The sequence below is a fragment of the Schistocerca nitens genome, chromosome 1 (assembly GCF_023898315.1).
Source record: "Schistocerca nitens isolate TAMUIC-IGC-003100 chromosome 1, iqSchNite1.1, whole genome shotgun sequence".
Classification (NCBI taxonomy): domain Eukaryota; kingdom Metazoa; phylum Arthropoda; class Insecta; order Orthoptera; family Acrididae; genus Schistocerca; species Schistocerca nitens.
The window spans coordinates 1183711227-1183726766 of record NC_064614.1 but is presented as its reverse complement, the minus strand read 5'-3'; the positions used below and the strand labels follow the sequence as shown (position 1 = coordinate 1183726766).

At 42.0% G+C, this 15540-nt stretch overlaps 1 protein-coding gene across 1 annotated transcript in view; it reads right to left on the bottom strand.

The window, feature by feature from the left end:
• LOC126239227 (1,5-anhydro-D-fructose reductase-like) overlaps positions 1 to 14773 on the bottom strand; it is a 144953-nt gene extending 130180 nt beyond the window's left edge. The window contains exon 1 of the mRNA XM_049947845.1: positions 14621 to 14773. Within this exon, the coding sequence (XP_049803802.1) occupies positions 14621 to 14683 (63 nt within the window). The 5' untranslated portion in view covers positions 14684 to 14773. The remainder of the gene's footprint in view (positions 1 to 14620) is intronic.
• Between the last annotated feature and the right edge of the window lie 767 nt (positions 14774 to 15540).

Genomic DNA, 15540 nt, shown 5'->3' with positions numbered 1-15540 from the left:
AAACGGGGTAGCATTTTCCGGGTAGTCCCACATCCACAACCGCTGTGTACACAGTCACAGACGGGGCGGGCAGTATAGCACAGAGAAGATGCCTATCAGACTCTCTGCGATGGAGAGGCGGAGGAAGAATGAAAGCAGGACGGTCGCAAATTGATGTGAGACGATGACTTAAAGCGAATCGTTCTGTTGTTTCTCGGATGTGGTTACAGTTTAGAGAGACCGAAACTGTATCCCAAAGATCAGGGCAGGGCCGACCACATGTGACATCAGAAAGAGAAGACATATTTGGCTGTAATAGTGCAACGGTACCGCCTTAGTACTGCACGGCAACTGGCATCTGACCTCGTAGCATCCACTGGAAATGTTGTATCGATGCAAACACTGCACAGAAGGCTACGGCAGAGTGGCCTTTATTGTCAGAGACCGGCTCTATGTTCAAATGGTTCAAATGGCTCTGAGCACTATGGGACTCAACTTCTGAGGTCATTAGTCCCCTAGAACTTAGAACTACTTAAACCTAACTAACCTAAGTACATCACACACATCCATGCCCGAGGCAGGATTCGAACCTGCGACCGTAGCGGTCTCGCGGTTCCAGACTGCAGCACCTAGAACCGCACGGCCACTTCGGCCGGCTCCGGCTCTATGGCTAGAGCAGAGTCGTCAACATGTCACCTGGACGGTCGAACAGAGTACCAATGCTCTTTGTACAGATGAGTCCCGATTTCGTCCGAAGAGTGATTCTCGACGGATTCGCCTCTGGAGGGAACGTGGAATACGATTTCGGGACACAAACATTGTGGAAAGAGATCGATATCGAGGAGGATCCTTAAAGGTCTGCGCAAGGATTATGCTGACCACTGGAACAGCTCTTCATGAAGTTTTACGGGGGAATCGGTAAGGTTTAACTGCTGTCAGGTACCGTAACGAAATCTTGGGACCTCATGTGCGGTTGCTGCAAGGTGCTGTGGGCCCAGACTTTGTATTAAAGGACAGTAATGCTCGGCGTCATAGAGAACGGGTTCCTTGATGTTTTCTTGGAAGATATTACACGCATAGTGTGACCTGCTCGCTATTCGGATTTGGCTCCCATAGAAAAAAAAGAAATGATCGTATGGCATAGTTGCCGGGAGGCCCCACGCGGGGGAGTTCGACCGCCGTATTGCAAGTCCTCTTTAGTCGACGCCACTTAGGCAACTTGCAAGTCAATGATGATGAAGGACACACAACATCCAGTCATCTCCAGGCAGAGAAAAATCCCTGACCCCGCCGGGAATCGAACCCGGGAACCCTTGCACGGTAAACGAGAACGCTGCCTTTTTTTTTTTTTTTTTTTTTTTTTTTTTTTTTTTTTTTTGTCGTTGCGGACGTCGCAACATCCTGTTAGAGTTCGGTGGTTGATCCTTCCACTCAGTTTTTTATTACAGAGGCCAACCGGCTCCCTGACCGAACACGCTGAGCTACCGTGCCGGATCCTCAAGACCACGAGATGCGGACATTCCCATAGAGCATGTCTGGGATTCACCTTGAGACAGGCTGCATCACGTCAGAATCCACCAACCACTCCCCAAGACTTGCTAACAGCTCTGCAGGAAGAATGGACATTATTGCCTCAACATGAGATTAATGATATCATTCTGCCTGTCCCGGCGTTGTCAGGCCTGTGTTGCTCCTAGATGTGGTCACACCTCATACTGAGCACATTAATTAGTTGTCTGAGTGTGTGCAAATCTGTTGAATTGGAAAAAAAAACGAAGAACATTTTTGTCTACAGTTGCGCATGTTATAGTTGTTTACGTTCTGTATTCTTGATTTTGTTTCTACTTTACTGTCACCTGTTTATACTATTTTACGGCAAAATAAACGCAATCTTGCAAAAATTCCATTTGTTGCTTTAATTTTGGACACCAGTGTATATTAGAGAGAAACGAAGGATGGGAAAAGGAAAATGCTGAAGATGTTACGTTCGAAACGAAATAAAAGATTAGAAAGAAACTGTATTTCGAAAATAGTTCGATGACATAGCATGAGAAACCCCTTAAGAAGTTTTCGATTGTGGTTGGTTTGTTAGCTACATTTTCTACGGATCAGCTGAACAGTTCTTCTATCGAAATGCTATGAAAGAGTTAATTTGCAGGCTATGTATACATGACTAATTTTGTAGCTTCCTGGCAAATTAAAACTGTGTGTCCGACCGGGCTTCATACCAGGGCCGTTTTGCTCCCCCGTAATTGCTGTACCGACTGAACTATCGAAGCACAAATCATGAGATGCCCTCAAAGCTTTACTTCACCAGTAGCTCGTCTCCTACCTTCCTAGGTTCTAATGCTGTTCCGGCATACATTTTCAATCTGCCAGGAAGGCTCAAATCAGTAAGCACTCCGCTACGGAGTGAAAATTCATTGACGATTAATGTTAACCTTAATTAACATATTTTTAGACCTAGCGATGCATTTAAGTAAGAACACTTAAACCTAGGACTTTTTTTACCGTTTCCCAGTTTTAAAATATAAATTAGTTCATGGAGTAGAAGCTGTTTCCAGGAGATACGATTTTAGATTAAATTTGAAACTTGCATTGCAACCTATCAGACATTTCATATCATAAGGAAAATAAGCAAAAATTTTGACGCAGCATATTGAACTCCTTTCTTAGCCACTGACAGCTTCAAAAAATGGTAAGGAATGTCATATTTTCCTCGAAAGTTGTAGGTACGCACATACTATTCTTCTCAGATAGTGATGGGTTATTTATGACGAAATTCACTATCGAATATATGCATTGCAATCGTGCAGTTAAAATGCCTAACTCCTTGAAGAGGTATCTTTACATGATGACCGCAGGTGAACACTACATATTATTCTTACTGATCGCTTTTGTGCCATCGATACTTTCTTCCTAAGTGACGAGCTACCCCAGAAAATTATTTCATAAAACATGCAAAATATGTCAGGACACTCATTTGTTTATTTCCAAGCCCTACAATTGTGCGAACAACAAAAATAGCTGAACCTAATAATCTGAGCAGCTCAGTAATACGCTACTTCCATTTCAAGGGTGGCCAATATGTACACTCAAAAATTTGGAGCATTCTATCCTGTTTAACCTCTGTTCCTGTGCTATATCAATTGCTGGTATGACTATTCGCTGTACATCAGTGAAAGTGGAGGGTTTTCTCAATATTTAGAAAGAGTACATTTCACAGAAGCACTTGATAATGCTTTTAAAACATCATTAACAATCTCTTCTGTTGCTCTCCTCTAATAATACTAGTATCATCTGCAAAACGTACCAATTCTTCTCGATTAATATGAAGTGGGAACCTTGTGGTACTCCGTTTCTCCCCAATCTATAAAATTTTCTACACTTCCAACATTGTCTGAATATTAGGCACAACGTTTTGCATTCTGATTGTTAAATATCATTGAAACCAGTTGTGTGCAAAACCATCAAATTCATAAAACATAAGTTTTTCTAGAAGAGTAACATGATCTACGCTACAAACGCCTTGGAAAGATCACAAAGGTACCATCTCGTGATATTTTATTATTTAAGGCTTGTTATAATTGGTGACTGAATGTATAAATCGCATTTTCACGTGACCAGCCCTTCTGGAATCCATTCTGTGATGTGCTAAGTAAATTTTTTCTACTAGAGACTACTCTTGAGTATGTGACTATTTCTACTAGACATTGCTCTTGAGTACATTACTTTTTCCAATATTTTGGAGGAAGATGCCATCAAGGAAACTGAACGATTATTATTTAAGTCTTTTTTGGCACGTTTCTTATAAAGAGGGAAATTCTCTGTGCCAGTGATGCATTACATTGTCACTAAGGACATTATTTACGGTATTAAGTAAAAACAATTCAGAATTCTGCTAGAAATTCCATCAACACCACATCAGCTGTTGTTTGTTAAATTTTTTTATAATTCCAGTGAAGGACGTTAGCGCTACTTGTTGCTTAAAGTTTTCTTGAATGACATTGTTAATATGTACTCTTGCTTCTTCATCTGAACCATTTAACCCTATTTTTGCTGCTAAATTTAGGAAGTGGGTGCTAAAAAATACCACCAACTTTTGAATTATCTGTGACAACGTTGTTAATTGTTATGGTATTTTGTATAGTGACTGGTTGTCCTGTCTCCTAATTTATTTAGATTTAATCTTATTTTCTCCGTTATTAATTTGTCAGGAAGTGCCTATTTAGCATTAAAAGTCCAACGATTTCCGAAAGACTTATTTACAGCTAACTAAGTTCATCAACTGTTTCTAACAGTTAAAGCTCACCATATAAATGAGGCACATGTATTTTTTTTCAACAAGATGTGCCGAAATGCGATTGGTATAACCTGTGAGTTTCAAAAAACAATAAGCAATTGACCGCCAAACTCGTTCATTCATTACAAATACATCTTCGTTAGACTTTCACTTATGTACTTAAATATCTAGTATTTTCACTTTTCTTGCATTTAATACTTGTGATTTCAAAAAGATGTCAGATATTAAATCAAAATAGTATTTGTACTGATGACGAGTTGTTAAATTCGAAATGCGTACCTGCACAGTGTGAAGAAAAAAATCATCAAAATATGACACCTACAGATGAGTCACAGTACGTAAATAAATAAACGTTGATTAAAAATAAGGTCTTGACGTAAGTACAAATCAACCTGTTCTTCACGAACTGTTTCTCGATCTAAAAGCAAATCAAAATGTAAACAACTTACTTCCAGACCACTGATGATGCTTTACCTCAATAAAGCGAAACGCGTCTAGTGAAAAAAATCACGCATTTTTGTAGTTGCAACGACAGAACAAAAATACCCTCGAGAATTATAATGCAACTTCGGACACTAAGGCCACACAAATGAAGAAGACAACCTCTTTTCTATCCATATTTTGGGACGTGGTAGTACGTACTAAAACAAGAAAAAAATGCCCAGTGAACATGGGCTGTAAAGTGCACACTGTAAGTGCTATGAGCACTTGTTCATCTTTGGTAGTGTGAAACACCTCTCTTCTACTACTGAAGTGCTCATATATTACTCTTAACCTATACCTTTTAGAGCCTTTGATTACTATACAATTTTTTCTTGTTTCGGTCCCTACTAACTCCTCCCAAAAAACTGAAAGCAAAGAGCTTGCAAAAGAAGAGATTTGTTTCACAATATCGAAGATGAAGAAGCACTCATAACTCTTAAGACATACATTTCAGAGCCCATTTTTACAAGTTTTTTTCTTATCTATTTACTCTTCCCCATCATTTCTGAATGTTTCTGATATCATCATGGAATCACACTGTTTAGCCTTTGTGCGTCTGAATATTCTTTGAAGTTTCATGTACAATTTTGAATTAAATCTGTTAAGAACTTTTCGTGGAGTTTGGTAACAACGTTCCCCGTTTATACAGGTGAATCACCTAAAATTTACCGAGCGAGCTGGCGCAATGGCTAGCACGCTGGACTCGCATTCGGGAGGACGACGGTTCAATCCCGCGTCTGGCCATCCAGATTAAGGTTTTCCGTGATTTCCCTAAATCGCTCCAGGCAAATGCTGGGATGGTTCCTTTGAAAGAGCACGTCCAACTTCCTTCCCCGTCCTTCCCTAATCCGATGAGACCGATTACCTCGCTGTCTCATCTCCTCCCAAACAACCCAACCCAACATAAAATTTGCACAGCAAATATTGCGGAAATGGAAGATGGTATTGGTGTGCGATTTTCACAGAAACGGATTGGTAGTCAGGTGCTCGTATTGTTTACCAATAAACAGATTGTAATAATACTTAGGAAACTGAACAATGCCTATTAACAATGCCTATTAACATCAACAAACTAAAAGTGGGATAAACTAGAATGTCAGTGGTGTTTGTTGCAGGATTCTAGTGAGAGTCGTTTACCAGATACCGTATTCTGAAATGTTTTCACGCCAACACTTGTTTGTGCCATTCAACCTGCGCAGTTGCTGGGTAAGCTGTTGTTACGTTTGTTTACAGTGTGCTCTGTTCCTTGAGTGCACTGCGACTTGCCAGTCAGTTTGTGGCAGTCCAGTTGGTCGTCAATGGGCTACGGAATCTACGCCGGCCGGAGTGGCCGAGCGGTTCTAGACGCTCCAGTCTGGAACCGCACGACCGCTCCGGTCGCAGGTTCGAATCCTGCCTCGGGCATGGATGTGTGTGATGTCCTTAGGTTAGTTAGGTTTAAGTAGTTCTAAGTTCTAGGGGACTGATGACCTCAGAAATTAAGTCCCATAGTGCTCAGAGCCATTTGAACGGAATCTACTAGTACAGAAAAAGTCGACATGCTCATGGTGTATGGAGAGCATAGAAGGAATGCAGTTCGTTCTTGTACGTTGTATGCGGTAAGATATCCCAATAGACGTCAACTATATCGGTGATTATTCATCAACCTCTTCAACCAGTTACTTGAAAGTGGTAGTGTAACACCTAGACAACGTAACAGAAGGAAAAACGAAATTAATATTCTTGCCGTTGTTGCAGTTGATCCACACGTTAGCTCCCGCGTAGTAGTACGAGGTAGTGGCATGTGTCAGGAGTGTCCTATGCATTGTCCATCGACATAGGTTCCATTCCAATCACATGTCTCTCCATCAATAGCTGCTTGGAAACAATTATGAGAATATGAACTTCTGGACATGGACTTTAAGACAGAATACTCCAGATGTATCTTGTTCAGTGATTAAGACACATTTACCAATCATGGCCAACATGCACTGTTGGTGTCTTGACAGTCTCCGTTGGCTTCAGCAGGTGGAACGTCAGCGTCCATGGAGCGTAAACGTGTCGTGTGGGATAGTGAACCATCAGCTCATAGGCTCGTGTTTCATAGACGGAACACTGAACGCGCACAAGTATCGCAGCCTGCTACCAGACCATCTTCAACGGATGCTAGAAGACGTTCCTCTGCACACTAGGAGAAACCTGTGGTACCAACAGACCATAGCGCACGCAGTATTGCAGCATGTCTTCACGAACTGTTTCTAGACCGTTGGAGTGGGCGCAGAGGATCTGTACCTCGGCCGGCCGGTTCCCTGCCTTTGACGCCCATAGACCTCTTCTCTGTGAGGAAAGCTGAAAGACGCTGTCTACAAGGACATACCAACTATAAATTTTTGTATCTTTTATTTAATAAAGTTCATTGATCAGTATGGACTGTAAAAGAAAATTAAACCTCTGTCTTAATATACGTATAAAGGAGAGCTTTTCTTCAATACACAAACGTAAAACTTGCAAAGAAGTTATCATCTGACGACGGACTCAGGCCCGAAACTAGTTATGGTACAACAAAATTATTTCAAAAAAACTTCTGACTGGTTGCAGTACTTCCTAAAGAATTATCCATGAAAACAGCTGCGCTGTTCTCTACCCAAAATGGATAAAACGAAGACAAAATATCAGGAATGTGTTAAAAATTACGAGAAAGAACAATTGGAGGAAAACAAAAAAAGATAATACAAGGTATTCCTCGCCGATTCAAAATAGGCACTATTTTGCAGTGTGGTTAGGGCCTCCCGTCGGGTAGACCGTTCGCCGTGTGCAAGTCTTTCGATTTGGTGCCACTTCGGCGACTTGTGCGTCGGTGGGGATGGAATGATTATGATTAGGACAACACAACACCCAGTCCCTGAGCGGAGAAAATCTCCGACCCAGCCCGGAATCGAACCCGGGCCCTTTGGTTTGACATTCTGTCGCGCTGACCCCTCAGCTACCAGGGGCGGGCACTATATTGTAGTAATCATGCCAATATTTATATGCGGTTACATCACAACTTACGTTGATGGTCAATTCATGCACCATCAATTTAAAAACTAGTAGCATCATGGTCAGTTACCAGACGTTAGTCAAAAATCGGGTGCCGTAAGTAGTACGAGTGTTTTGTCCCTATCAGGACCATATTTTATGGCAACAGATTTGACTGGACAGTCTTCCCTGATGCTATCGGGCTTTTCCCAGACGAGCTGTTTGATTGAAAATGAAACTGGTCGAAATACATCAAGCAGCTTCGAAGAAAAGTCTAAGGATTTACTCCAAGAAATGCTCAGTAAAGACAAACTTTGGTCTCCTCAAGCATGAAAACTTACTGTGGTAGAATGTTTCTTGATATAACCTGTGTTAACGGGTTAAAATGGATTTCGAACGGGGGTCTTCGCCTTTTCAAATGGTTCAAATGGCTCTGAGCACTATGGGACTTAACAACGGGGGGTCATCAGTCCCCTAGACTTAGAACTACTTAAACCCTTAGGACATCACACACATCCATGCCCGAGGCAGGATTCGAACCTGCGACCGTTGCAGCAGCGCGGTTCCAGACTGAAGCGCCTAGAACCGCTCGTCCACAGCGGCAGGCTTCTTAGCCTTTTCCTCATGATACCATCTAAGAACGCCTCATAGACTGCAACAGGGCCCAACTGGAAGTTCATGTATTCAGAAAACAGCGAATTTATCAAACAAGTTTTTCGTTGATCAGAGTCAATCCTTACGTCCACGCTCTTGTAACACAGATGATGAAAGGCAAAGACCCGCTTTCGAGACAGTTCTAACTTATCACAAACAATCAGTACGGGTATGTGAACACGATCTCCACCGACAAAATGTCGGAAGCTCTTTTGGGATATCTTGACAGTATTTTGGTACGAGGGACCAGTCTTTTCCGGTGATTCGCTGCAAAGTTGTTCGGTTTGTTATCCCTGTCACCTTTGCTTCTGTGAAAATGCCTTCACAACGACGAATAAGCTTGTAATATACAAATACCAAAACGTGCAACGGAAAACAGATAACAATACAACACTCGGATATGACAGTCTGTCACTGTGGTGCGGTCGCCATCCCTCTGGGAGCAGATCAGCAACTCATTGTGCTGCCCTTCCATTGCTTTCAGTGGCAGTTTTTGAACTATATGAAATAAAATCGTTGTACCTTCTGAACGGTTTGCGTTAGGACGTTCAAACTGCACGGTTGACCACGGGGCACGATGGGAATTATTGATGTGCATATGGTTTGTTTTAGCGACGAAGCCCATTTGCATTTGGATGGGTTCGTCAATAAAAACAAAACTGGCTCATTTGGGGGACTGAGAATACGCATTTTGCGATCGGGAAGTCTCCTCACCCTCAATGGGTGACTGTGTGCTGTGCACTATCCACTCACGGAATAATCGGTGCGATATTCCTTGGTGACACTGTTGCTACCGAACGGTACGTGAAGGTTTTGAAGGATGGTTTTATTCCCATTATCCAATGTAACCCTGATTTCGACAAGAAATGGTTCATGAAAGACGGAGCTCGACCCCATTGAAGCAGGGGAATGTTTGATATCCTTGAGGAGCACTTTGGGGACCGCATTCTGGCTCCAGGGTACCCAGAGACAACTGGCATGGGCCTCGATTGGCCGCAATATTCTCCGGATTTGAACACATGCGTCTCCTTTTTGTGCGGCAATATTAAGGACAAGGTGTACAGCAATAACTCCAAAAGCATTGCTGAGCTGAAAACAGCCATTCAGGAGGTCATCGACATAATCGATGTTCCGACATTTCAGCTGATCATGCCGAATTTCGCTATTCGTCTGCGCCACATGTAACACCTCGGTTCAGTTTACAGTGATAAAAGCTATAGAAAGAATAATTTAAAATTAAAAATAGAATTTTTAGAGGGGAAAATAGTGTAGAATCAGATTTCGGTAATTGCAGATCAAAATTATAGTATATCAGCAAGTAGTTTAACGTCTAAGTACAGCAAAGCCACGGAAGCTCCGTCATGGAGAAGGCAGTGACGTTAAACTCTTGTGGTGAAAAACCTATAAAAAGGCTTGATCGTCATTATTGCCGCCCTTTTTCCTTGATTGTTTCGTTAAAGGGCGGGAACCCGTGTCAGTCAGCGAGATAATAATTAGATTGGACTTCATCGTGTTAAGATTCACGATAAACTGTTAGAATATTGCAGAGATTAAAAGTGATGTAGTGTACGATCTCTGACTGTTGGTAGCAACGGAGTATTAAGGGGATTTTAGGACTTTAGTGCTAGATTGAAACTTTCCGGACATATAGACGACAGACACTCAAATTATCTGCTGATACGAGTGAATTCAGAGGTACCGGTATTCAAATATTAACGTGTGGACTTTTGAAAGTGTCGTGTGCCGTTAGTTGCGAATCTGGACGTAGAGCGCGTGCATTTCGGCATTTGCGGACTATTTAGATTCCTCCAGGCTAGGGACCTTTTAAATAGACCATCATCCATCACCATCTTAATCCTTGAATATAGAGTGAAAGTGAAATACAAGAGTGTTGTACTTATTCCATTTACCTAGTACTAATCAGTGAAGGATTTACGGAACCAAAGCTATTCAGTAGTAAGTCAGCACCATCTAGCGGAAAGCGTAGGCATTAACTAACACGCTAACTGAAGTGAACGTTTACGTGTTTTATGGACTGCTTAATATGAACTTTTGTGACTCTTTGACATCCCCACTCCCTCCGAAAGGTGGCGCAGGCTGTCTTAATCGTAAAAGGGGAGAGTTTTAGCCGGGCTAATTACTAAATAAAAGCCATATTTACAAGACTCGCAGTAATAGCAAAACACAAGGCCCGCACCTCATCGGAGAGTCGTCGCTGTCACGTACGGAAGTATAGCCGGAAAACCTACCGACGATACGTATCTACGAGCAGACGTCGACGTGGAGTACCTAAAAAGGGAATCACAAGAGAGTTGGGGATGCTTCACACATCATCGCTAACGACGGCAGGCATATCGAACATGTCCTAACCTAAATTTGAACATCTGTAGTGACGTTTACATGTTAAATACAGTGTGTGCACGCCGTAGTTTATAACTAATTTACGTTTTTTGCACATAGTTCAATAATTGTCACTCAATACGAGATGCATATTGATACTGCTGTGTATCACTCTTAACTTGAAACTAACACTGCTGAAATAAAAAAAAAGCAGACCCAAGGCTGAACCTAGCAGTAATGAATGCAATCTTGAGAGAGAAGGGTAAAGTGGGCATTGGCTTTGTCACCGGGGCCGTTGCTAGGTGTTTTACCGGCCTACGCGAGGATTGAAAAATGACGGCTCCCCTTTTTTAGCTACCATCGGTCTCACCCGATATCCCCTCCCCATCCACTATCTCAAATATCCAACGGCACAACAATGCAAGCATCCTGTGATTTTCTGGGGCCAGTTCTAAATTTTCGTACTTTGTCCTCAGTTCCTTTAAAACTGATTGAGGACAACAAATATCCTCAATTTCCTATTTTTTGTCGTACATTTTTTTTTAAATTTCCAACAATTGAAACAAGAAGAAAGTGTTGAACATTTTAAACTAGAACTCAGCTAAGTATATCAGTGCAAGCAAATTTGGCATCAATTACTTATTTTATTTAATTGCAGTCCGCCCCGGTAGCTGAGTGGTCAGCGTGAGACTGTCAATCCTAAGGGCCCGGGTTAGATTCCCGGCTGGGTCGGAAATTTTCTCCGCTCAGGGACTGGGTGTTGTGTTGTCCTAATCATCATCATTTCATCCCCATCGACACGCAGGTCGCCGAAGTGGCGTCAAATCGAAAGACCTGCACCAGGCGAACGGTCTACCCGACGGGAGGCCCTAGCCACACGACATTTCCATTTAATTGCAAGAAAATGGGCTAATAAAGGTTTGGAACTATTTTCTGGTGCAAATGAATTTTTCCTTAAATTTACAATTTATGCTGTACTGCTGGGAGCCATCCTGAAACATCAAACTGCCTCATCTCAATAATGACGGTGTTATTTCGTTTCTGTTTTAACTGAAATATTTTTAGAGTACAGAAAAATCTCATCTTTTTCAGAGTCCAGTTTCTTGCGCTTAAATAAATTTCATGTCATGTTCGCATTTTCTATTGAGAGTTCTACAACTTGTATTAGCCGCTTTGGTGACGCATTAGTCTAAGCGAATGGCATCTGATCATTGGTCTGAGATAGGTCCGGGTTCGAATCTCAGTGAGGTATGGATGTGGTGTTTGTCTAAGGCTCTTTCCCTTCCCTGGAATCAGTGGCCCTAAATAGGGTCAAACGACTGCTTATAGCCCATTGAGTTGCTCAGGTGGCCGTTAAACCCTAAGTCAAAGTCTCAGTAGCAGCTGCTTTAGTTTCTACTTTTTAGTTAGGAAGACGCAATCTGCTTACTTTCATCAAAGTAAGTAACGATGTATTAAGTGCCCTGTTCCACACGCTTTTGAAAACAATTCAATGTTTTAATTTTTCCTCTTTTTCATTTTGTTTCTCCTCATTTGCTCAATTTCTTTCGCTGTTTCATTTGAAATTAATTTTTTTCCGCCCTTTGCCGCCCCTAAGATATTTCTGCCCCAGGCGGCCGCCTAGTCTTGTCTAATGGTAGAAACTACCGTGAGTGAATGAAACATGTTTGTTTCCAAACGAGACGCGGAGTACATACTGCCCAACCACCATAATATTGCACTGGTGTACGTCACCGGAAACACGGAATGCCATAACAGTGAACAAAAACCATATCCAGTTCTTATAAGTCCGAATAGCTTCCAGAGCAAATTTTGTGGTTGTTTTAACACCAGAACACATTCGGCTAGTCTTAAAGTGCACACGAGCCGACTGAAACGACCTTGTAGTTGCAATAACACTGTGGTCACCTAATAGTATCGACACTGCACTGTAATGTAGATATCTTCAGTGTATTACAGACTCGAATATAAATTAAGGGGTAATAATGAAACGAATTCAATTATTCTATAGTGAGCCACTGGTGACTACAGGTCCTTATTTCAAAGTATCTCTGAACAACCTCTGAAATTTCGTCGGAAGAGTTCAAGTTCACTCCGTAAAATAATTTGAAGTTCTGAGAAATGTAAGAATCTGCGGGAAATTATTAGCCGCAAAAGCTAATGCGCTAGTGCGAAGAGGGTGGACGACGGCAACGACATTTGAAGTGCTTTGTGGTATATACAGATTCAGATATGTCTTCTTACAGATAAAGCTTGGACATTATTATCCTATGGTCAGATTACCTTGTCTAATGTTATCGAATCAAAGACTAGTATTTAAATCCTTTCAGTCGAGGAAAAAGGACAGAAAGAAAGTTCTTCTGCACGATTATAAGGGGTAGGCCAGAGTAGAATTCTTTTAAGTCTGATTTTTTACTGTCTTCAAATGTTCCTTAGAGAGTCTGCTTCTAAGATTCATTCATTTCAAGTATGCCACAAATATTAAAATCGCAATTTACCCCATGGGGCTCTGGGGCCTCCAAGCGCTCGAATGCAACCGATGTAATACTATAAAACTTACCGATGGAATAGGGGACCTGTTAGTATCGGAAGGCATTACTATCAACCAAAATACTATTCTCACGAAGATCTCTCTTCGTAACAATTCGTTTGTGGTATACAGTCTGAGAGCATGTGTGTGTGTGTGTGTGTGTGTGTGTGTGTGTGTGTGTGTGTGTGTGTGTGTGTGTGTGTGTGTGCTTAACTTGTCTTTCCGCTTGTTTTTTTATACGAAGTAAAACGTGAGTGCTTGAAAACGACAAACCTTTTTATACGGATAGAAAAGGTTCGGAACGTAAACCCAGACGTGCAGAAAACGCTTCGTTTAAGGGGAAGACATAATTCGTCAGAATGAGCATGTTTCGAAATCGGGGAAAAAAAAAGGACCAACTGTACGGTGCTGCCATTGACGATTAAAGGTTTGTTCAGTTTCAGTATTGAAAAACACAAGTTGAAACTATAAACGCTTATTTTTTCAAAATAACATTTTTCAAGTTGGCGGGAGATAAAGCTCAGGAAATACAAATGCAGTTACATGATACCTTTTTGTAACTTGTGAGTCGCTGTTTTCCTACTGTACAACGTAGGGTTTTTGCGGTGTATTTTAATTTCGATTTCATGAATATAGGTCCTAAAATTGAGCGTTTATTCCCCTAACGCCAAAAATTTCTTGAAAGATTTACCTTACGCCAAACCCCAATACGGAATACAATAAGACCCACCGCTAGAAAAGAAGAGAGGGAGTCGATTCCTGGAGAAGATGAACCAGGAAAAGTGTTGCATAAAACTGCTAGCCCCAAGAGACATAGAAACCTGACTGAACGCATTAGAACGAAGATAACATGATTGAATTAAAAATAGAATAAGTACATGCAAAAAGGTTACGGCATTAGAAATAATCAGTCTTAAAGCAAACACTAAAATGCAGAACGTTTAGGTGATGAATGGTAGAGGAGAGACAAGGAAGGAAAATTACTATTTGAGGTCCCTTCGACGACGGGCTCATTATTAAGAACACAGCACAAGCTGCGATAGAAGTGCATAGATGAGGCGGGAAATCGGACGCGAACTTTTCAAAGAAAGCGTCTCGCCATTCCCTAAATCGATTTGGGGAAAATCGGGAAGACCGGATGGGGATTTGAACCCTGCTCCTCCCAAATGCGAGTCCAGTGTGCCAGCCACAGCGCCACCTCTATAGGAGACAGGAAGTACAAAGAGGTGAGAGACCGGCCACTTGCTGGAACGGCTGTGCACTAACAGGCGCCAAGACTGCTAAGAAAAATAGCACGTAGAGTGTGATTCCTCTAGTAAATATACATAAATTACCTGCCATGTGCCGAGCCCCACTATGGGCATCTCGCTGCCGTTGTTGAGCTTGATCGTTTTCATGATGTGTGGCGTGGAAGCTCTGTGTTACGTCCGCGATGTGTGCAGATGATGGATTGCTAGGCAACTCCAGCAGACTCAGTCGAGCAGCCGCCCCTCCCAAACCACTACCCCTTCCCGAGGTCACCCGCTCCTTCCCCCCACCGAGGGAATGTCCCCCTCCACGTGCCGACTTCACATCGATGAGTCTCGCCGAGCAGGAAGCAGTCGTTGTCGGTGCCCGTCGGCAGTCTGAATTCGATAGATAATTGTACTAACACATCCATCCCAACAACAAAAATAAAAAAGGTGCAGCTCACAGGACATAGAATATTCTGTTAATAAACATTTTCATTTGTATGCGCTCTGTTAAACTCCACTACTTCTGTAAACATACCGATCGCTCCCCAACGAAGTTTTACATCTTTATGTGTACGAACAGTAAATTCTCGTGCTCCTGTGCAATGACTTAACATTTAGTAACTCACTCAAACCAAAGCAGATTACTGCTACCTTGACATCTGCAAAAAGTTGAGAAAATCGAGAGAAGGTGATTTTTGGCGTATCACTCCGATGAATGGGGGCATGGAAGTTGTGCTGTCTCATACCTTCCACGAGGGCAGCAGGAAAAAACAATTGCGTTCTAAGTGCCTGTAAAGTAAGCCGTTTTCAGTTGATTGCGGCTAGCATGTAGAGAGCAGTGTTTTCAAAATACCCTCAAAGAAGATTAATAATGTTGCGATGTGAATGGATTGAGTGACATCCCAGAATTAAGGCAGTCAAGCCGCTATCGACAAACGAAAATGTATAAGCGAACATTTCGACGTCCTTAACAGAGAGCTGACCGTCTCAAATGAAACCCCAATTTAAAACGAAATTAA